This window comes from Carlito syrichta, unplaced genomic scaffold, assembly GCF_000164805.1.
Source record: "Carlito syrichta isolate Samal-C Ts95f unplaced genomic scaffold, Tarsius_syrichta-2.0.1 Scaffold303626, whole genome shotgun sequence".
Classification (NCBI taxonomy): domain Eukaryota; kingdom Metazoa; phylum Chordata; class Mammalia; order Primates; family Tarsiidae; genus Carlito; species Carlito syrichta.
The window spans coordinates 255,495-277,661 of record NW_007247722.1 but is presented as its reverse complement, the minus strand read 5'-3'; the positions used below and the strand labels follow the sequence as shown (position 1 = coordinate 277,661).

General features: G+C 41.3%; 1 protein-coding gene across 1 annotated transcript in view; it reads left to right on the top strand.

The window, feature by feature from the left end:
• Window positions 1–13,736, top strand: part of ITPR2 (inositol 1,4,5-trisphosphate receptor type 2) — a 496,128-nt gene extending 482,392 nt beyond the window's left edge. The window contains exons 56-57 of the mRNA XM_008058785.2: window positions 11,890–12,051; window positions 12,735–13,736. Of these exons, the coding sequence (XP_008056976.1) occupies window positions 11,890–12,051; window positions 12,735–12,821 (249 nt within the window). The 3' untranslated portion in view covers window positions 12,822–13,736. The remainder of the gene's footprint in view (window positions 1–11,889; window positions 12,052–12,734) is intronic.
• The last annotated feature ends 8,431 nt before the right edge of the window (window positions 13,737–22,167 follow it).

Genomic DNA, 22,167 nt, shown 5'->3' with positions numbered 1-22,167 from the left:
TACAAAAAATAATTCCTTTTGCGGAGGTGAGTCCCCCTCATACGTGTGTATATGTATTTTTGCTGTAAACCAGAAGATGCCACTTCTTTATTTAATATCTTCCTGTGGCTCCTACTGTCTATAGCAGTACCAACTTCAAAGCCTCCATGACTGACATTATTGTGGCAGCACTTCCCTGTGTCCCATTCCTGCCACCCTTACTGATGCTACCATCAGTAAGCGGTCCCAGACTCATACTGTTCCATGGCCTGTTAGGAACCAGGCCATATAGCAGGTGAGCGGCGGGCAAGTGAGTGAAGCTTCATCTGTATCTACAGCCTCTCCCCATCACTCACATTACCAGAGTGCTGCCTTCTGTCAGATCGGCAGTGGCATTAGATTCTCATAGGAGTGCGAGCCCTATTATGAACTGAGCATGCAAGGGATCTAGGTTGCCCACTCCTTATGAGAATCTAATGTCTGATGATCTGAGGTGGAATTGGCAGTGATGTTAGCATTGGGAAGTGGCTCCAAATACAAATTAACATTAACAGTGAAGTTTGACTGCACATCCCCCCACCTCCAGTTCATGGAAAATCTGTCCACTAAAACATGTCCCTGATGCCCAAAAGGTTGAGGTCCACTGGTCTGTAGGACTCTCCATAGCTGGTCTCCATCCATTTCTCATTCCTCATGTCTTACCAGTTCCTCTTTCTCCCTTGGCACCACATTGCAAATACACCAGCCTTCTTTCTCAAGTATGCCAGCATTATTTTCAGCTGTGAGGCCTTTGCAATACTGTTCTGACTATTCCCAGTTTCAGAGGGGACTGAAACTGTCCCCTCAAATCTGTGCAGAGTTGTCTGCTTCTTGTCAAACGTCATGTCCCCAGGGTAACCATCCTGTCTTACTTAGTCTAGAATAGTCTTCTCTCCTCCCACAATAATCTTTCAAGCCACCATTTTCGTCATGGTCGTTATCTTTGCCTAAAACGACTTCATGTTTGTTCATTTTGTTACTGTCTCTGCACTCAACTGCCCCATCATTCTCCTTGTCATTAGAAACTGACTGTGAGACTCTGTGAGAGCAAGAACCCTTCCTGAGCTGCTGCTCACTGCCTCGGTGTGAACAGTATCTATGACACAGTAGTTGCTCATTAAACGTATGTTGAAGGAAGGGAGGGAGCATACTTTTGCTTTGGATTAGTAAAACACAAGAAGAAAGGAGAATTCTTGCCTACTGATAGTATTTATTATAGAAAATTCAATTTACTCTGCTGACCTAGGGTCATTTGTTCCACATGCAACAAGATTTAATCATCCACCCATTTTACCAACAGATACGTGTTCAGTACCCATGATATACAAGATTCTGTAAAATGGAGATGAGACAATAAATCAGAAGCAGATGCTGCCCTCAGAAGGGCTTATAAACTAAACAGTTCACAAAGTTCTCATCTGTGTAATTAGTGACCCTTATAATTAGTTAACAATATAATTATGATATGTAATTGTATATTATTAAATGTAATTGTTATATAAGAATGGATTAACTGTGTGACTTGGATAAGTCCCTTAGTCACTCAAGTTTAAAGTTTTATGATCTTTATTCCAGGCAGAATCGGCCAGCGTTAAATTTGCACTTGGCCCCATGAATCCCCTGGCACTTACAGCAATCAGGGTTCTTGATTGCAAACAACAGCAGATGACTCGGGGTATTTTAGAGAGAGAAGGAATGTGTGGAAGGGATGTACAGAATTAAAAGGAGAGTAGAACCAGGCTTAATGTGAACAGAATCCAAGAGAAACAAGCTGGCTGAGTTAGAGGAGGAGTGCAGTGATGCTGCTGTGTGCTGGAAGCTGGCCTGGCACAGAAGACATTGCCATAGCCAGAAGCCACCACTGTGGACAGAAGGAAGTACCATTGTTGCTTTTTGACATCACTTGTTCCACAGCAAAATCTCAGAAAGGAGTATCTGATGGGCCAGACTTTGGTCATGTGACAAGCTCTAGCAGCCACAGGGAGGGCAGACAGAGTGTCTACCTTTCCAGCTTCTGCAGAGGAAGGCTGGTCCCAGCCTTCCACCAAGACCCACAGGGAGGTTTCCTCAGACGCAGGAAGGGGCTGTGGCTTCTGGGCAGCCAAAAGTTGGACAAATGCCCAATTAAATATTTGATACTCTGTTCAAAATATTTTGCCCCTATTTCACCATGAAGAAATCTCCCATTTTTTTCCATCCCAACACAAACACAAATTGCTCCAAATTATCTGCAAAAGAAAATAAATACGTATGTTCTTCTCATAGAGGCCAAGAGATCATGACTTAGATTAAAATATAGAAATTAATAAATAATAAGATTTAGAAAGGATTAAAGTTTCAAGAAGAAAAATATAGATGCAACAGAGCTCAGAATTGACAAGAAAAGAAAAAAACCAGCAGGAAGGGACATGACTGGCCCTTAGGAGGTCTGTAGCCAGGACCTTGAGGCTGCTGGTGTTCCCCATAGTCTCTCTAATTTTGAAGCTTTATCCACTTATTTCTTTGTGGTTAGAACATTTCCCACTTAACATTTTTGTAGGGAAAACAGCAATAGGGATCCAGGAAAATGCCAGGCACACTCTTGGTTCCTTGAGCATCCACAGTCGGTCAGCTGAGCAGCCGGCCCATTGTTGCATCGGTCATGTCTCCAGATTCTCAGAGACTTTGACTGATTGGGTCTCAGTCTGACACCACTCTGGCTTCTGGGAATCAGCTGGCTGATGATTCAAAGCACCTATGGGTGCTGGGTTATGCTGCCTTCTCTCTGAGCAATCCTCCCCCTACCTGCGTCATTGCTGCTAAAGGTTGGGTCCAGTGCCTGTCCCCAGGGCATCACAGAAAGCCACATCAGAGGCACTCTCTCAGCCCAGAGTTCCATCCTTTTCCATTCCCAGCTCTTGTCCTGGCAGTGCTATTAACGTTATTGACAAGAGGCCTGTGGCTTCCTCGCTATCTAAGCTGCCATTGGATCTAGGCCTTCTCAGACCTCTCCAGTCCTGGACCATGCCTCTTTTCCCTGTGGCTCTGCCCTCAGTGACCTGTTGGCTGGGAAAAGACAGGATCCTACCTAGAACAGATGTAGTTGATGTATGCTGTAGACAGCTAAGGTCCATGGTTAGTGGCTCAGGGGTGAAAATTTAGGACCAAAAGAGAAGACGCAAACAGTTTTGATTCTTTGTACAGCCTCTGTCCTCAGGCTTATGGGTGACAGAAAGTTTCAAGAAGGAAAATTAGGAAGGAGGAAAGTAGAAGGAAAGGTGAGGAAGCAAGGTGGGCTCTCTGGGGCTGTGGTGTCTACTCACAGTCCAAGCTGTTGTCCAGAAGTGAGACCGGCTCTTGCCACTACGGGCACAAAGCTGAGCTCAACAGCCCTCATCAGACTTGCTGTCAACACCTGTTTTCTCAGGTCACTGCCCACAGCCCTGCTCCAACGTGGTGCTTTTCAGGCTATGTGGGAGAGGTAGGCTTTGAAGATCACGGTTCTCTCAACCCTCCAAATAACTGAGTCCTGCCCATCTGACATGCAGCCCACCCTTGGGGATGGCTTGCGGGTGATGGGCTAGTTCATACAGTGCTTCTCGCCCCTCGGAATGCCTGTTGGAGAAGGCTGCAGTACTCATTGTCATCTGTCTTTATGAATGCCAACTCCCACACTAGTTTGGAAACGGTGTAAGGACAGGAATTTTGACCCGTGAGTCTTTGAAACTCCAGAGCCTAACGCTCTTCCTGATACCCCATAGCTTTTTTGTCAGTGTTTGTTGAACTATTTTGATCCTCCTTTCCCAGCAGGGAGAGGGGCCTTCACGCTTGCACCTCTACAGAAACTTGGGGCCTGCAGGGCCATCTATAACACAGCGGTGGGTGGTCCTGTCCTCCTGCAAGCCCTACTCTGGGCATGGATCATGCCCCCTCACACCATGGCTGTGCTGGACATCAAGCGAGGGGTTAGAAAATCAGACCATCTCCAAGTGTCTTCCAGCCGCAACTTCTTTATTCTAAATCTGGGCCCTACTGAGATCAATAGTCCTGTTAAGTCATTTTCATCCCAGAACTCTTCCTTTAGCAGCACGTTCACTGAACCTCTATTTCTGTCTGCCTTCAGGAACAGTAACTAGATGAAGTAAACCTGTCCCTGGAAGGCCCCCAGGCCTGCAGCCCCTTCCCACCAGCACGTGGAGAGTGGTGTCATGGAAAAGGCACCAGGCAGTAGGACAGAGCGACACCAGTCTTTGTCAGGCACCACACACTGCTCTATGGTGAGGGCTCCAGCCACTCTGCATGTGGCCTCCACTGTGCAAGCATGCTTGATATTTGTGTAGTGCTTTATCATGTTCAAACAGACATCATGTACATTTGAGATTTGAGCAGAGTTTAAAAATATTTCAAGTCATGATGATGACACCGAAGGGATCTGTTGCTTTACAAAATCTTTCGATGCGGATTTGCTTTGGATAACAAACATATTTAAAATTTCTCAATCCACGCAAGTTTTTCACTCCACCACATTTGCAGAAACCTACCTACCAGTTCAGAAGGAAGATCTAGGGAGATACAGACACAGAATAAACAGGGAGACACAGAAGAAAGGATGCAGTTAATAAGGACTTGAAAATGAATCTTCGAGTCCTGGAGCATGTTTTTTTTCTAATGGAGCAAAATTTACTCTTCTTCCCTCCATCTTTTTAGAATGAGTTGTCAAGATTTTTATTTATTTTCCAATCCAGTAATAGTGTTTTCATTTCAAAGACTGCAGCTGGACCCTTCCTCTCTCACCTGCAGTCCCTGACATTTGTCAAGCAAGACTGTGTTTTCAGCCCATTCTTCCACCCTCATGAACCCAAAGCCTGCATCTGAGCCCCTGTGAAAACAGCCTTTTTGTTGCCCACCTGAGCAGTGCTTATCTTATACAGGTAGAATGTTCACTAGGAATTGGGCTAGGAACCCCACATGCCAATGTTGTAGATATCCCTTAATTTTTGAGATAACGTCTAAGCTGCCCTAAAGTCCACCGTGTTGATGCTAAGGTGAGAAACCCATCACGGCCTTACTGAAATTGAGAGAGGGGGCTGGGGCACATGGGGTACTCCCCCTTAACCAAAATTATTATTTTTACTTCAGAAAGAATCCTTATTCCAGGTTATTTTTCTGGTTTATAGCAGGAATGGTGTCCCTCCCTGGAGAACCTTCCAGTAAGTAGTTGTAACTGTATTGCTTGTGTTCCTTTCAAGAATCATTTGTGCCAACATCTTCAGACCAAAAGTGCAAAGAGAGGAATACAGTAGGTCATTCTGAGGTTTTGAGGAAATGTTTATGCTCTTCAGCTTAGGAGGCTTTGCAAGTGAATTTTAGAGTGGAAAATGCCATATAAACATAAGGCTCAGAAGAAGATAGCCTTAGGAAACGGACCAGATGTAATAGCTCACTCCTGTAATCCCAGCAATTTGAGAGGCCGAGATGAGAGAATCTTTTGAGACCAAGAGTTTGAGATAAGTCTGGACAACACAGTAAGACCCCATCCCGACTGTGTGTGTGTATATATATTTTTTTTTTCTTTTTTTTTTAAATCAGCTGGGCATGGTAGCACTTGCTTGTAGTTTTAGCTACTTGGGAGTCTGTGGCAGGAGGATCACTTGAGCCCAGGAATTCGAGGCTGCAGTGAGCTATGTTCTTACCATTGCACTCTAGCCTGGGCAACAGTGCGAGACCCTGCCTCTCAAAACAAACATACAAACAAAAAAAAATTTTTTTTAATCTTAGTAAATAGTCTTGTGACAGTACACTCTAACCATAGCCATGAAGTCCGGGTGCAAAGATGAAGATCCACATTAAATAATTTACTGATATTCCATTACAATATATGACCCATTCAGTGTGTCACCCTCCATTAGCAATATTTCAGAGCATTCTGCAAAACCACAGTGAATGTCAAGTGTTGATACATTTCCATCAGCAACTGTACACACATCTGTGATACAATGCCTAGAGAGTCTGTGTTTCTGATTTTTAATAAATCAACCTTTAGTATTAAACCCAGAAGAAGTAGTCAAGGGGGTTCAAGTTATAGTAGTCTCTGTTTGGAGATGCAATGTAGTCTGTTTTCTCTGGCTAGTTCAGAAACTAAGCATAGACATCTCCATTAGACACGGAGAGTAGTCCAATATAGCGACACAAGATTTCTAGTCAAACAAGGTGGAGGCCAAAGCCTGGCTTAGCCATCTACACCACTTAGAGAACCCTGGGAAAGTGACTAATCCCCTTGTCTCAGAGTTGTCATCTGTAAAATGGGATGGTAACAGTACCTACCTTATGGAATTATAGTTATTAGTGATGGCATCAATAAAGTGCCTGACACTTGGTAGGAAACCAACAAGTGGGACCTCTTACTACAATGCAGAACTACAGTATTTGCTTTCTCTTTAGCTTACTCACAGTCTGTTTTTAATTGTATCTAGTAGAGCTACAAAGACAATTCCTCCAATGTTTGGCTCACAGAATCTCATTACTCCTAAATCTCATTCTGATGGGGAGAATAATTCTTATGTTCTTTATCTTTACTTGAGCCTGTGATCAATTTGGTGTCAATAGAGATAGCTGCTATAAGAGCTATGTGGTGTGGAGGAATTTGTCCAGAAGTGGAAGTCAAGTGCAAGGACATCTGCTACTGTCAGGTTATGATACCTCAAGGAAATCTAAACTTTCTAGGTTTGGGGCTGGGCATTCGAATTGTGCTGGGTGTGGGCTGTGTGGTTTCAAGGTTGCTTCTAGCCTAAATGCCACGTTTCTGTTTGTTCACTTGGAAAGCTCAATCTTCTCTCAGCATTTTGTTTATTTTAGAGCTTCCTTGCCTTCATAGTTCACAGAATGATTAGCTGGAAGAGACACAGACACCATCTAGGGTCACAGTCTGGTTTTACAGATGAGGAAACCGGAACTCAGAGAATAAGGCTTTCTTCCCCCCTTATATCATATGGTAAGTTTGGGGCTAAGCTAAAACCAGAACTCAGGTGTTCTGACTTCTAGATTGGTGTTCTTTCCACTGTACCACATTGTTTCTTTGCCACAAATGGGGTAGTCACATGTAAGAACTAAACATAAAGACAAAGCACAGCTAGTCTTTGATACTTGCAACTGAGTCATTTTATTGAATAACTGCAAATTAAATAAATTGATCTAACTGTTGAAAAGACTATTTGAAAGGTTTTAATACTTCTATCTATTGATCTGCTAGTCATCCAGAAGGATACATTAATATTAGAATTTAGGGATAGCAAGAAGGTTGTGGTCGGCATGCTCTGTGGGTCCTAAAGAGATTTACAGAGACTTAACTGGTTCATCTCAGGGCTTCTAGTTTTAGAAATCTCAAGAAGCTCTGGACTTCTACTCCCCAGCTTACTGGATCCTACATTGTAGCTTCAGAATCTAACAGCTAATCCACAACTTCCCTGTCTTTATACTACCCTGTGGTCAAATACTTTCATTCCTGGTGAAATAAGGAAATGACTTCATATTGACTAATTAAAGTCAACATGGGAATCTAATAATCACATGCGTGATCACAAGATACACACAGCATATACGAGTAAACTGAGAAGTAAATAAAATTGAGCTGCTTTGTTAAATGGTGAACACATTACAAGCTGACATGGAGAGAAAGTGGTGTCTGTATGTCTGGCCTGTAATTTGGGCTTAGGCTACAGTCTGGGGCTCACCTCCTTCCCCTGCTCAGATCGAGTCTTTTGTAGCAGCCATTAAAGCAAAGAGAGGAACTTGTGGGTGTCAAGTGACAGCTACTTTTGGTGGAAAAGTATGTGCTACATTTGAGAACACTGCTGTATTTGAGTTAATTTTGGTGAAGAGATGTACATTAGACGCCCCCATCCGTGTTTTTACTTTCTGCTGTTTTAGTTACCTGCAGTCTATCACAGTCCAAAAATATTAAAATATTTTGAAAGAATGAGACCACTTTTATATATTGCTATAATTGTTGTATTGCATTATTAGTTATTGTTGTTAATCTCTTACTGTGCCTAATTTATAAAATAAACTTCATTGTAGGTATGTATGTATAGAAAAAAAACAGTATATCTAGGGTTCGGCACTCTCCAAAGTTTCAGACATCCAGTGAAGATACTGAAATATATCCATCTCTGATAAGAGGGGATACTTAACTTTCTGCATCAATTTTTAAGAAAAATCAGTTGTGAAACTGATTTTTAAAGGATGACTTTATTCGAAAAAAGGAGGCAAAAACCAATTAATTTAAGTTACTTATGTTTTTCCGTTGTAGTGAGAGATGTGAAGCATTCACCTCAGGTCTCTTAAAATTTAAGAAGACAAACCATAAAATGTTCTGATATTGATAACAAAATTTAATAACACATCATATTTTTGTTTTGGATTATGATCAGCTGATAGTCAAGAGAAGGGAGGAATGAAACAAGAGCAGAAAGGGAAGAGAGAAAATGCTGGAAAACAAACAAAAACACAGAAGGGTATAAGAAGCAAAAGAAAGGAAGATTAGAAAAACCAAAACGGGGTGGAAGAAAGAACGATTTATAGGGACTAAGAGAAAGGATAACAGGACCCTGTAGTTTTCCTACCTGACCCTTGAGCTGCTTATTCCTTTTGCTGTCCTTGATTGAAGTCTTACTGTCCACCTATGTTCCATATGTTCCATGAGCACAGGAATTGTGCTGGGTTTTGCCCACTATGGTTTTCCCAGTGCCTAGCATAAACATAGAGAACACAAGAATAATTAGATGACTGGCTGAACACGGAACAAATGAAGAAAGAGAGCGTAGGCAAAGAGAGTCCCATGGCCCAAGTGGCTCTGGCCATGGTCTGCAGAGAGCTGTCACTGTTTCCTCAAAAGCAAGAGGCCATGGCCTCAACTGATCCCGGCCTCTGGGATACTTGCAATAGCATTTCTTTGAAGGAAATTTCACAAATTCTCACCCATGATTCTTTTTGGCAACAACTTTTGATGCAGACAGATCAGAGTTGGTATCTCAGTTAATCCACTTGCTAGTTTCATGTCTGTTTTGTGTCACTGTGAAGGAATACCTGAGATTGGGTAATTTATAAAGAGAAGAGGATTATTTAGGTCATGGTTCTGCGGGATATACAAGAAACATAGTGCCAACATCTTCTCAGCTTCTGGTGAGGCTTGTGTGCTGTACCAAAACATGGCGGAGAAGGTCAAAGGAGAGAAACCAAACCCAAGGGGTATCCTGACTTAATAACAACCCACTCTCATGGGAACCAATGCATTCTTCCAAGAATCAATCCAGTCTCTCAAGAATGAGAACTCACTCACTGCTTCAAGAATGGCACCAAGCCATTGGCGATGAGAGATCTGCCTGCATGATCCAAACACCTCCTGTTAGGTCCCACCTCCAACGCTGGGGATCACATTTCAACATGAGATTTGGAGGGGATAAACAAGCTGAATCCAAACCATAGTACCTTACTTTCTTTATTTGCAAAATTCAGATAATACATAAGATTGTAAATAATAAAGAGACTAGATAGATAATAAAACCTAAGATCATGAGATTGAAAGGATTGTTTAGCACAGGTCTAGTCTCTGTCCTTCCTGCCAGCCCACACATTAATATTCATCACTTCAACCCTGCTTTGCTGACATTCCTAGCTTCTCTGCACCTTTATCTTTATCCCAGGCATCCTGTATCAGGTCGGCTCTCTGCCTCATCTGCACATCCACCTGGACAGTTGGTGATCAATGGTCTTTGCTGCAGTTATCATGAGGCGTGGTTTCCCACTCTGCTGAACCATCTGTACTGTCATGCAAGCATTGAATGGAGCCCTGTTTTGCTTCCTGTGCCCTTCCCCCACAATGGCTATTTCAGACCTTTCCCCTTTGCTCCATCTCCTTGCCCTGCCACTGTCCAATGGTAGTCATTGATCTTCTGTCTCTGTAGACCACAGTTCTTACACTTGAGTGACAATCATGTAAGAGGTGGTGGGGTTGGATTTTGAGACATAAACGTGCAGTCCACTCTTTGTGGAGGGCTGCCCTGAGCCACAAGCTCCTTAAGAGCAGACAAACAGTCTTATCTGACTTGAACTCCCAAATACCTAACAACAGATATGGAAGGATTGATTGAGTGAATGAGTGAATCTGTCTGTCACACCACACTTCAGAGTAAGTTTCTGTTCTCTTTTGTAATGCTAATTAGTTACAACGTTTAATGCAGTTTCAAACTCTTCATATGTTTTATCTTTAATTCTTTCTCAGCCCTTTTCATTGCCAGTGGGGGTAGGGGACTTTAAAGAACTTGCTATTCCCTGACTAGCAACAAAAAACCAACCCAAGGGCCAGGTAAAATTGAAACTGTAGTCGGGCTCGGTGGCTCAACCTGTAATCCAGCGCCTTTGGGAGGCTGAGGTGAGTGGATTGCCTGAGCCCGCGGGTTCAAGACCCGCCTGGGCAGCGAGACCTCATCTATACAATAAATTAAAAAATCAGCTGGGCGTGGTAGCGCACGCCTGTAATTCCAGCTACTCGGAAGGCTGAGGCAGAAGGATCGCCGGAGCCCGCGGGTTGAGGCTGCGGTGGCCGGGAGCGGCCACTGCACTCCAGTCTGGGCAACAGAGTGAGACTCCAACTCAAAAAAAAAAAAAAGATTGAAACTGTAGTCCCCAGATGGGACCTTTCCACTCTAACTTAGGGAAGGAGAGCACTCTGATGACCCTCATTCAAGGGAGGCTCCAGACAGGGGTTGTTGTAGCCACAGTTGTGGACTTTAGTGGGATGGAAAGAATCTTGAACAGGAAGCTCATTGCTAGGGATGTTGGGAGAAGTAACTTGGAGTGTAGCTAGAGGTAAAGACTGGCACACTCAATCAATGGTGGGAAGGCTCCAAATCCCAATTCTGCCATTTATTAGCTCGTGATATGGGTAATTAAACTGTTGGAACGTCTTGGTTTTTTTTTTTTAGTCTTTAAAATGATGACAATGTGATTTACCTTGCAGAGCTTTTATGAGGAATGAAAAATGCAATATAAGTAATGCACAGAGATTCTATAATATTGGGCAATCAGGCAGTTTTCAGGAGAGCAACTGTCTGTCTCTACCACAATGGACGGGAAATACACACACACACACACACACACACACACACACACACACACACACACACACCACCCACACACACCACCCACACCCAGACAGCCTAGAAAAACAGAAGTAGTACCAGCTATTGTCCTCTGGGAAGTCTAACTCTGAAACCTTACCCCACTGTAATAAAATGTTTCCAAAGGGAACAGACAGAGTAACCTAGGGCCATGCCCTCCCACTTCCTTCTTCCCCAGTGGAGCTCAGAGGCCAGCAGAGCTGGTGGGGAGCCTCTGTAGGGGAAGTGGGAGGTAAACTAGCGTGGGTGGTTGGGCTGAAACACTTCTTTTACCACCTTCCTGTTCCATCACCTCTTCCCCTTCTGTGCCAGAGAGAAAAAGAAACAGCTCATGCCTGCACTCTACCCACACAGATTTGGATTCGCTCTCCCCAGCCTCCAGACCCTACTTCATGGTTCATCAACAGTCACTGAACGCCTGCAGGCTTTGTGGTGCTTCCCAATGCTTCATCCGGGACCTCCCTGGGAGCCCATAGGAAGTGTGCTCCAATATTTGAGATCTCTTCCCAGCCCATGAAGCCCAAGGCTCAAGCCCCACTTCATTCTCTCCCTCAATCCCTTCCCAGGCTTGGCCAGAGAGAGTCCCTTTGGTTTGAGTGCTAAGAGACGTTGGTTTAAATATTAATCATAATGAACACCTAGAAACATTCCTTATAGGACTTTAGGCTTTCTTCCGTACTTATTCCCTTGTCCCTGCACATGTGTTTGCTTTTAGGAGAAGAATTTGGACTGGTTTCCTCGGATGCGGGCCATGTCCCTTGTTAGCAACGAAGGTGACAGTGAGCAAAATGAAATTCGGAACCTTCAGGAGAAATTGGAATCCACCATGGGCCTGGTCAAACAGCTGTCGGGTCAGCTGGCGGAGCTCAAGGAGCAGGTGGGTGTGCCCAGAAAGAGGGCGCTGGGTGGGTCAGACTTGTTCACCACCTCCAGTGAGGGCAGATGGGAGACTCCTGGGAGCCAGATTGTTATCCACAGGGGATTGTAAACTCCAATAAAGACACCCCACAGTTGGGCTGCAGAACCACATCTCGGCAAGCAGGAACTCCCATTGATCCCACTTCCCCTGCACATTCTTCTAGGGGTGGGCTGGTGGAGGGGAGAAAATGTTAATATACAAGGACCTTTGCAATTTTTAAAAAATCCTTTTCTGCCATGATAACAATTACTAAACTCAATGGAAAGGCAGATTCTCATTAGCCTCTGCCATTTCAATACCATATTCAACCACTTTATCATATGAAATAGTTAATATTAGTAAAAATATCAACAGTAACCATGGTAGCTATTAAAATGACTGTGGTGATGGTAACAATTATGTGACAAGGAAGATCTGTTTTGAAAGAACCATGGTTCTTGCTTCCTAACCACAGAGAGAGGTTTGCTCTTTATCTGTTTTTGGAAATTCACTTTTTAAAAAATCCCCCTCTTTTGGTAAATATTTTCTATATGATGCCAAACAATGGGCGCTTGGGAGAGATTGACTCAAGACTGTTGTGGCCCACCAGCACTGGGGAAGAGTGAGAAAATCAGCTGAACACACTCTCTCTTTTCCCCCAGATGACAGAACAAAGGAAGAATAAGCAGAGACTGGGCTTCCTCGGATCAAACACACCCCATGTGAATCATCACATGCCACCACACTGATACCATGGGGGGAAGCCGTGACTAGCCTTTCCTCAGTGTCCTGCCTGATCACTGAATAAAGAACTGAGATGGAAGGGAGTGAACAGTGCCTATTGTTGAAAAGTTCAAAACAACCATGTGCCAAGATGTTGAGTGGGTTAGCTCCGAGAACAATTTATAACTGTTTTCATGGTTGAGAAGAACCAACCTAAAATGCAGCCTCTAGGAAGCACACGTTGCGCATTCTCAAGGTGACAGGAAGGGACTTGCTCAAAAGGCAGGAGAGGGAGGGGAGAGGCAGGATGGAAGGAGACATGGGGCAGAGAGCACTGTTTTCTGCTAAATCCGTAGGAGTCAGTTCTGTCTTGCAGAATGGCTGCAATTGCTGTCATGGTTAGTTGGAATTTATTTCTTTTAATTGTGGCCTATAGGTTTGTAACATAGAAAATCGGACTTGGGTGGGTAAGTTTTACTAAGGAAAAAAACTGAAAAGATTAGAAGTGAGAGCTGAAAAGAAAAACGTTAATGCTTCCAAACCGTAGCTGTCACGGGACAATTTCCTTATTTATAACAAGAAACACAATGGATTTACAGCTCTAGGAACCTAGTGCTTTGGAGCTTATGCCTCTCACGCTGACAACATAACTGGAATGTGATTGCTTTCTCCAGGATTCAGACGGGCTCTGTCACTGTGGAGCACAAAAGGAGATTTTCCTACAACTTGTTAAAAACATGTTTTAAGTCATGTATAGGCTAAGATTTAAGGGATTTGGGGAATAAAAAGCCAACAGTAAGCCCCGGGATAGAATTTTTTTAAGAACATTTGTATGCTATTAAAATATATTGAGATTAATAAATGAAAATGCTTAAAGATGACAGGAAATATTGAGAAACTTATGATGGTGGCATTGCCTTTTACAAACATGGAGTAAAGGCTATCTGATTCATGTTATGCTGTGCTTAAAAAACTGCTTAAGAAACTGGGTGTTTTTATCCAATTTCTGCAGTTAGGAAAAGAAAATCCAAGAAACGTATTGAATACCCAAGAAAATGCAGCATTTTAATTGTGTATTTAAAACTGTATCCATAGGGCTTGTTCAAAATGTAGAAAGACAGTAGCTCTTACTCAAGTTATCTTTATGTTAAATCATGCAATCAGAATTTGTTGAAGGAGAAAATAATCTGGCATGGTCAGATTATTCTTAGAGATTGAACAGTTGGGATACTAGAGCAAAATATGGATAATGAAAGTGTTAGAAGAAATGCGTGATGAGGGAGCAAAGACACATGACACTAGACTCTGTGAAATGCTTTGCAAATCGACCTTCTGGAGTCTGCCCCACAGGAAAAAAAAATTGCCTCTAGAATCTTTAAACGCTCAGTTATTATTACCAAAGTGTAAGGTTTAGGTAAGGTTTGCTATGGATTATTCTAATATAGCTTAAGCTATTGGTTCCTAAAAATTCCGAATCATGTTCTGTGTAGAATATAAAGGAAACCTGAACCAATCCTTCCACACACTGTTAACAATCCTTCCACACCACTGTTAAAATATAAACACAGAACAAAGCTGTTGGAACGCACGGCAATGAACTTTTCAACAGAATCTACTGGTGCTGACCACTACCACCTCAAACTAAGGATTTCTCACTGACATGATGGTATTATTTTTTTGACCAGCAGCTGAAGGACCTTGATATCCATGCTCCAAAGATACTAAGAAATTATGATATATTTGCATGCAGCACAGAATTTTGAACCTAGTAGGCAGTCAATAAATACATGAGAAATTCAGCTATCATTCAGTTACTCTGAATTCTTTATTAAAACGTTAAACTATACCATTTACTTGCATCAAAGTAGACTAAAGCAGCCATTTTTAAAACCTAAGACAATCATTGCTATGAACAGTATTAGATAAAAAGAACACTTTAAAATATTTTAATCAGGCACAGTTTTGTGGGTAAGGAAAACAAGTGGTGGTTTGAAAAAATACTGAGTATATTTCAATATAGGGACCTAGCTCTACTTTAATGCAAAATAAAATATTTCTGATGTCTGAACTCAAGGTCAAGAGAATAAATTAATCTGTACAGATGTTGGCAACCTGTGTGTCAGATGATGAAATATCTAGTGTTCTCTGACACCATGATAGTTTGCTTTATAGGGAATAAGCCATTGTGTCTGTAACTGCTATCTGGAAATGACCTAACGTCCCAACCATTGTGTAGTGACAGCTCACGGTTTCACAGCATATTTTCTCCTGCGGGACGTATTCATAAGACGTTGCAACTAACAAGATGCTTATTTCATCAAAATTTACATGTTTCTAGTTGTGCTTTTAATGCCTCTTTCTTCCCTGCTTAAATGCTTAGAGATTATAACAATTTTTTTTAAAAAAACAAGCAAACAGAAAAGGCACTTTTCAGGACATTAAATTCATGATGGAGAGGATAATAATGGAGAAATTTGACATTTGATGTAAAGTTATATTTGTTATGTATATGTTTGTTAATGTAACTGGAATATTTGGCCTAGGTGAGTACAATTAACATCTTTGCGTTTATCTAGTGATTTTAAAATAAATGCAATTATCTTTGACTTTGATGTTAAGGGGAGAGTTTTTAAAAATATTTAGTTGTTAAAATCCATATTGGTTTAAAAGTATCAGTTTCTGCTGAATAATATTTTTAATTTCCAAAGGGTTTTATTCCCCCATGTGCTTCATTCTGAGGTTCAAGAGCTTAATGCAAGTATGTTTTCTAGTTAAAATAACATTTTTGGATGAGCAAATGCTTGTATAATAGAGGATTATAGTATTAATAAATTATATGCATGCAAAGATGTATATTTTTCACCCCTTACAAAGTTAGCTTGGGAAAGGACTTATTTTCTTGCATATTGATGTTTTTCTGTTGGTAAAGAGGATGAAGTTCCTAGTAGATTGTAGATAACATTGGAAAGATATTTCATTCAAGTTAGAACTAATTGTTTGCTTATTCCCATATTCTCAGCTCGCAGCACATTGTTTTGGTTGCTCTCTCTATTTTATGGTTGTTTTATTGCAAACAGTAATGTAGTATGGCCCTCCCTCAGCTCCTAGCTCCCAGGACTGACAATGAGTGGTTCAGCTGGGGAGTGTGAGGGAAGGTGGAGATGGGGGGTTCTGCCTCAGTACACTATCATTAGGGAAAAGAAGGGCTAAACATTAGCTAGTAGAAAGAAAAGGGCTTCTTCTCCAGGGACCCAATAGATTGGACATAAGCAAGTAAATATTGCACAGGCATCGTGATGTAACAGATTATAGACTCAAGAGATACTTCTCACCCACGCAGAGAACAAAGCTTTGTGGAAGAGCAACTACTATAAGATGGTATACTCCCTCCAGCAGTTCTTAAAATGATATGGAATAACAAATCAGCATATTCTGACCTACAAACCCATTCGGATATATTGTGATATGGGACACGAGGCACAACAGAGGGAGAAGGCGCCTTAAGCACAAACACAGATGCCTACAGGAGCTAGGCAAGTAACTAAAAGATGTAAAATTGTGAGGTGCGCACCATGTGTAGGGAGTGGGAAGGCCGTGGGAAGCTCTTTATTTTCAAAATTTGGCAGCTATTCCAGTTTATAGAAAATGCTTGAGGTCAATTGAGGCCATTCAGTCACTCATTGCTGCTGTTTCCGAAATAATTATTGAGAAAGCTATCCCATTTAGTAGAAGAAAACATGCACTATCAAAACCAAACATAGAATTTGAAATGCATGTGAAAATTGAGAAATCGGAAAACAAGTCCAGGTACCCATCTCTGAACTGAAGTGTCCCCACAGACTTGAATAATTTATGAAATTGTCAGACCAGTACGTCTCATATCACCAAGTAGGCTTTTTTTCTCCTGCAGTAGAGGGTTACAATATTTACCTCAAAAACACCATTCCTATAACATGTCAAGGGCAAATCATGTATAAGTTAATATTAATAAAATTGAATTTGTATAACTTTTTGTGATTCTTTAAATGTTTCATTCATTTCTTGCCATGTTTCTTTTTTTTTTTTAAGATGTGGGGTACCTTTCAGGGTTAGGTATACAAATGTTCATTACGCAGGTACCCTTGTTGATGAGGTGTGCCCCTCCCTCCCCTGGCAGTTTCCCTCAGCTGCCAATCCCATCCCCTGTCCTCTGACAGTTTCCCACTACTGCCAAACCCTTTCGTATAGTGTTATGATAATCGTTCAAGGTCCTTATGAGTGAGAACATAGGGTATTTCTTCTTTGTTTCTGTGATAGATCACTGAGTATGATCAACTCTAAATCCATCCAAGTTGCTGCAAAGTCCATGTTTGTCCTTCTTTGCAGCTGCATAATATTCCATTGTGTGTATGTACCACACTTTTTTAAATCCAGTCCAGCTTCGATGGGCAACATGGTTGGTTCCACATTTTTGCTATTGTGTATAGAGCTGCAACAAACATGCATGTGCAGCTATCTTTTTTGTGGAATGATTTGAGTTCTGCCAGGTATATTCCCAATACAGGGGATTGCTGAGTCATATGGAAGGTCAATTTCTAATTCTTTCAGAAATCACCACACTGTCTTCCAAAGAGGTTGCACTAGTTTGTATTCTCATCAGCAGTGTAGAAGCATTCTTTTTTCTGTGCATCCTCGCCAGCATCTGTTGTTGTTTGTTTTATTACTGATGGCCATTCTTACTGGGGTTAGGTGGTATCTCAATGTAGTTTTGATTTGCATTTCTCTGATGATTAGTGAGGCTGAACTTTTTCATGTGTCTGTTGTCTTGCCATGTTTCTAAGTAATATCTCCATTGGTATGCAAAGGTGTTATTATTGCTATTTTACATAGGAAGGCACGAGGAACAAAAAATGTGGTGACTGGAACCACACTGATGAGCTAATCTAGATGGACCCATGTGTTCAGGGCTTATTGGGAGCTGGCCAAATCCCCAATGCACCAACACCTACTGTTATGTCTACATTATATATAATGCCCAATGTGAGCTCAGTGGGCACAGGCCATTTGGTTGCCCAGAGTTTCCTGGTTTTTAACACTCACTGCTTCAAATGCGTTCCCCTTGGAAGAGAACTGAGCCTATGACAACTGAAGTCAACATGGGTGGCATGAATCACATGCAATCTAGAAATAGAATTCTATGCTCATAGGGGTATTTTCCAGTGTGGCACAATTCCTTGAAGCCGTATGGCAACAATTGTTGTGTTTTGCTTAGAATCAGAGGAAAGGAGGGAGAAGGGAAATTGGAGAGGGAGTTCTCCTTCCAGGAAGGGTAATTGACACTAAGGGCCGTAGTGTGTGTGGAGGGGACTATTACGGAAGTCCACAAGTCATTCTGCCTTTTTTGGTCAACCAGGGCACTTTAAGGAAGTGGTAGGAAGACCCAGTTTTCAGAAAACAACCCCAGGCAAGAAATCTGTGCATTGCAGCCCCACAGTAGAGGTGCTGGCACATCACATGGAGGCACATGGCAAACAAAGACACACAGACACCAAATTTTATGCAGGTAGAAAATTTATAGGCCCGGGCTCCGTGGCGCAGCCTGTAATCCCAGCACTTTGGGAGGTCGAGGTGAGTGGATTGCCTGAGTCTGCGGGTTTGAGTCCAGCCTGGGCAACTTGGCAAGACCTCGTCTCTACAATAAATCAAAAATTAGCCAGGCATGGTAGTGCACGCTTTTAGTTCCAGCTACTTTGAAGGATCGCCGGAGCTCAGCGGGTCGATGGCGTGGCCATGAGCATGCTACTGCACTCTAGCCTGGGCAACGAAGTGAGACTCCAACTCAAAAAAAAAAAAAAAAAAAAAAAAAAAAAAAAATATATATAGGAACAGAGATAAGTTGTTAAACTCAGTTTGACTCAATTTAACTAAAAATTCTGGTTTGTACTGTTTCAATGTAGAGTTTCCCCCAGATTAACCTGTTCCCTTTTAACTCTGGTCCTTGGAGTTTAGATCGGTTCCGCAGGGTTGCTCTACTCACAGTTGTGGAAATGTGGATTAGGTGTGTGAATTTCCCTTCAATCCACTGCAACATGGCCTGCCCAGCAGTCCTCCCCTCAAATCCATTAGCCTAGGGAAAAGCTGCTTCTTAGACTGCTTCCTGCTCTAACTGTGCTTTCTGCTTTGTTTCTATAATTATCCTCACTTTGGACAATCATCTCCTCCTTTCTGTACACCATAACCTGTCCCCTCTTCACTTTTAATGTGGGTCAATTGTATCTTTATGATCCTGGTCTTGTCAGAAATATACTCAGGGAAAAGTTCTGTGACCTCAATACCTTAAAATTAGGTTCTGCTTTATTTCTAAAGAAATAATAATAATGTATGACTACCAATCAGGGTTTTATTGAGGAAGCAAAATCACTATGGGAACCTAGACTGAAAATTGTATTTTAGGGATCAGACATCATGCAGTGATGGTGAAGAGTTGGCGAGAAACTCAATGGAAGGCTGGTACTTCTGCATCTAGTTGTGGGCCTGAAGTCACTGCTAGTCAGTGGGGCTGGCAGTCAGAAGGAGAGAGCAAGAACAAGTTGGAACCCATGATGACAAACTGAAATTTACATCTAGCTCTCGCCACCTCCAAACTTCGTAATGCAGGTGACCTGAAAAAGAAGCTGGCACCCTTCCTCACAGAATTGCATGTGCATCTGACCCTGGACTCGGAAGAACAGGAGGAGGAGATCTGATGAGAGCTGGGAGACTGTGGGCTGGCTACTGCCCCACATCGACAAGGTGAGCCAGGAGAGCAGGGTGTGAGCTGCAGCAGTGCCTGTCACCTTCCTTTTCTCAAATGGGTCCTGCTTCCCTTCCACTTCCAAATGTCATGAAAATGTTTCCTATGTCCTAACCTAACATGTAACCTATGAGTAAGGAATTCCAGAAAATTCTGTAATACCAGTTTAGTTAAATTGTCATAGTGCCAAACCACTCCACTGGAATAGACCCGAATGCTCAGCAATAGTGCTGCTCCTTTTCATAGTGAGCTCACGGAAGTCACACATCTCAGTATCCATTGCAATTGAGTGGAAACACACAGCTAGCTCTGACCAATGGATTGTGAGGACAATTGACAATCTGTGGCAGTAAAAAGCCCCTATACAACCTCTGTTCCTTTCTCTGCCACATCAATCATGGAGGCCAAGATGGAAGCAGCCTAATTCCCTGAGTCGCCCCTTTGAAGGGAACTAACCTGGAGAACCTTGAGACCTACTGCAGAATTAGTATAATTGAGAAATAAATGTTCCTGTGTTAAGCTATTAAAATTTAAGATTTTTTTCTCTTTTGGTTGTTGCTAAATAAATAAGATTGGGATGTGTGTGATAATTTGTTACTTCAGCACAACCCAGCCTACCTGACTGATACAGACATATGTATTAGACACCAGAAAACTGACCCAAGTACACAACTTCTGCATTTATACAAAAAAATACATAACAGGAAAAAAATCTATACAGTTTTACCTTGGTATTTTGAGGAGATTAGTTCCAGGACCTCCCCCGACTCTACCCTGGAAATCAAGGTCAAGAGCCACGATGCTCAAGTCCCTGATGTAAAATGGAGTTAGTATTTTCAAATAACTGATAAACAACCTCCCATATACTTTAAGTCATCTCTATGTTACTTATAATACCTAATACAATGCAAATGGTACATAAATAGTCATACTGTATTGTTTAGGAAATAACAGCAAGAAAAAAGCCTGTGCGTGTTTGGTACAGATACAACCATCTATGTTTTTCCAGAGTACTTATGACCAATGGTTGGTTTAAGCCATGAACGCCAGACCCACAAATATGAAAGGACAACTGTCTATAGAAAATATTCACCATGTCTTTATTTATAATTCAAAAATTGAATGCAGTCCAAATATCCAGCAATTTGGGTGTGTTTAAAAATGCACAATCCAGACATAAGATGGAATGTTATGAAACCTATGAGAAGTATATAAACTAAGGCTATATTGAAAAATAGGCAGGATAATATTTTAAATGGCTACAAAATTGTATATACTCTATTATCTTAACTATATAAAAGCATGTTTCTCAAAAAGACTTGAACAGAATATACTACAATGATATTCATTATAAAATAGCTACAGGATATACCTTATTTTCTCTTTTATTTTCTAGACTTTTTGTAGTTTTCAAAATTGCTTTTATGGTTTAATAATAACATTTTTAAAAAGAAATAAACCTCGTAAAGACTTGAATCCAGCAAGTGTTTCCTAAAAACAAGTTTTTCCAAACTCATTTGCATTTTTATAGGATCACTAGAATTGCAGATCAAGTGAATATCATAGCCATGGTTCAAATTGATTTCAACAAGACATTTAAGAAAAGTTTGCATGATACATGTGTTGACAAGATAGAGAAATTTGTCCTGGATGAGAGTGGAGTTTAAAAATTTGCATGTGAACAATTTCACTTAATGTGAGGCTAGAGTAAAATGTGCTTGGCCTGTTGTTAGATCTCTGTCCTTGGCTTTTCCCAACCAACATTTATTTCAATGTCTGGAATAAATAAATACCAAAATTACAAAATGTGGAAATGACATAAAGTTGGGAAGCAGAGTTAACATGATTGATGACAGAATAACAATAATATCAGAAAACTGGGACAATGAACAAAGCTGTTCTGATGAACTTTGAGAAATGCAAAGTTTAGCTCTAAAAAGTTCAATTACATAGAGGATAGAGAAGATAGCTATTCATGTAAAAATCAAACAAACCTTGAGATTTTGAATATATTCTTCTTTCCTGCTTATGTATTTATTTCTTTCTATAAACATTTATTTAGTACTTAATATACTTAAGGAATTTTGCAGAAGTCCAAGCAAGATACGACAAGGGTCTTATCTTAAGGAGTAGGTTCTAGGAATGGAAAGAGAGGTTGGTTACAAAACATATTCAAAAGGTAGAATCAAAAGAACTCGGTGCTCAGTTTGGTGAAGAACAAGAAAGAGCAAGTAACTCAGAATGACTCTTGGGCTTTTGGTTTGCTGAATGAGAAAACTGAGATAGAGAATACTGGAAGAGAAGGAGGCTGCAGGGGAGTAGAAGGCAAGTTTATTCTTGAATATATGAGTTTCAGTTGTTTAAAAACACTTAGGATGAAATATTTTTTAGACCATTGGATGTATAAGTCTATAGTCTGAAAAAAGTCAGAGCTAAAAATAATAAAAGATTTTTGTTATTGAAATATACATGGTAATCAAATCAAGGGAATAAATGAATGCTAAAAGAGAGAGCAGATGTGAAGAAAAGAAGCAGCTCAGGACAAAACTCCCAAGAAAATCTTGCTAAAAGTATTAAGCAAGAAAGAAAAATCAGAGAGT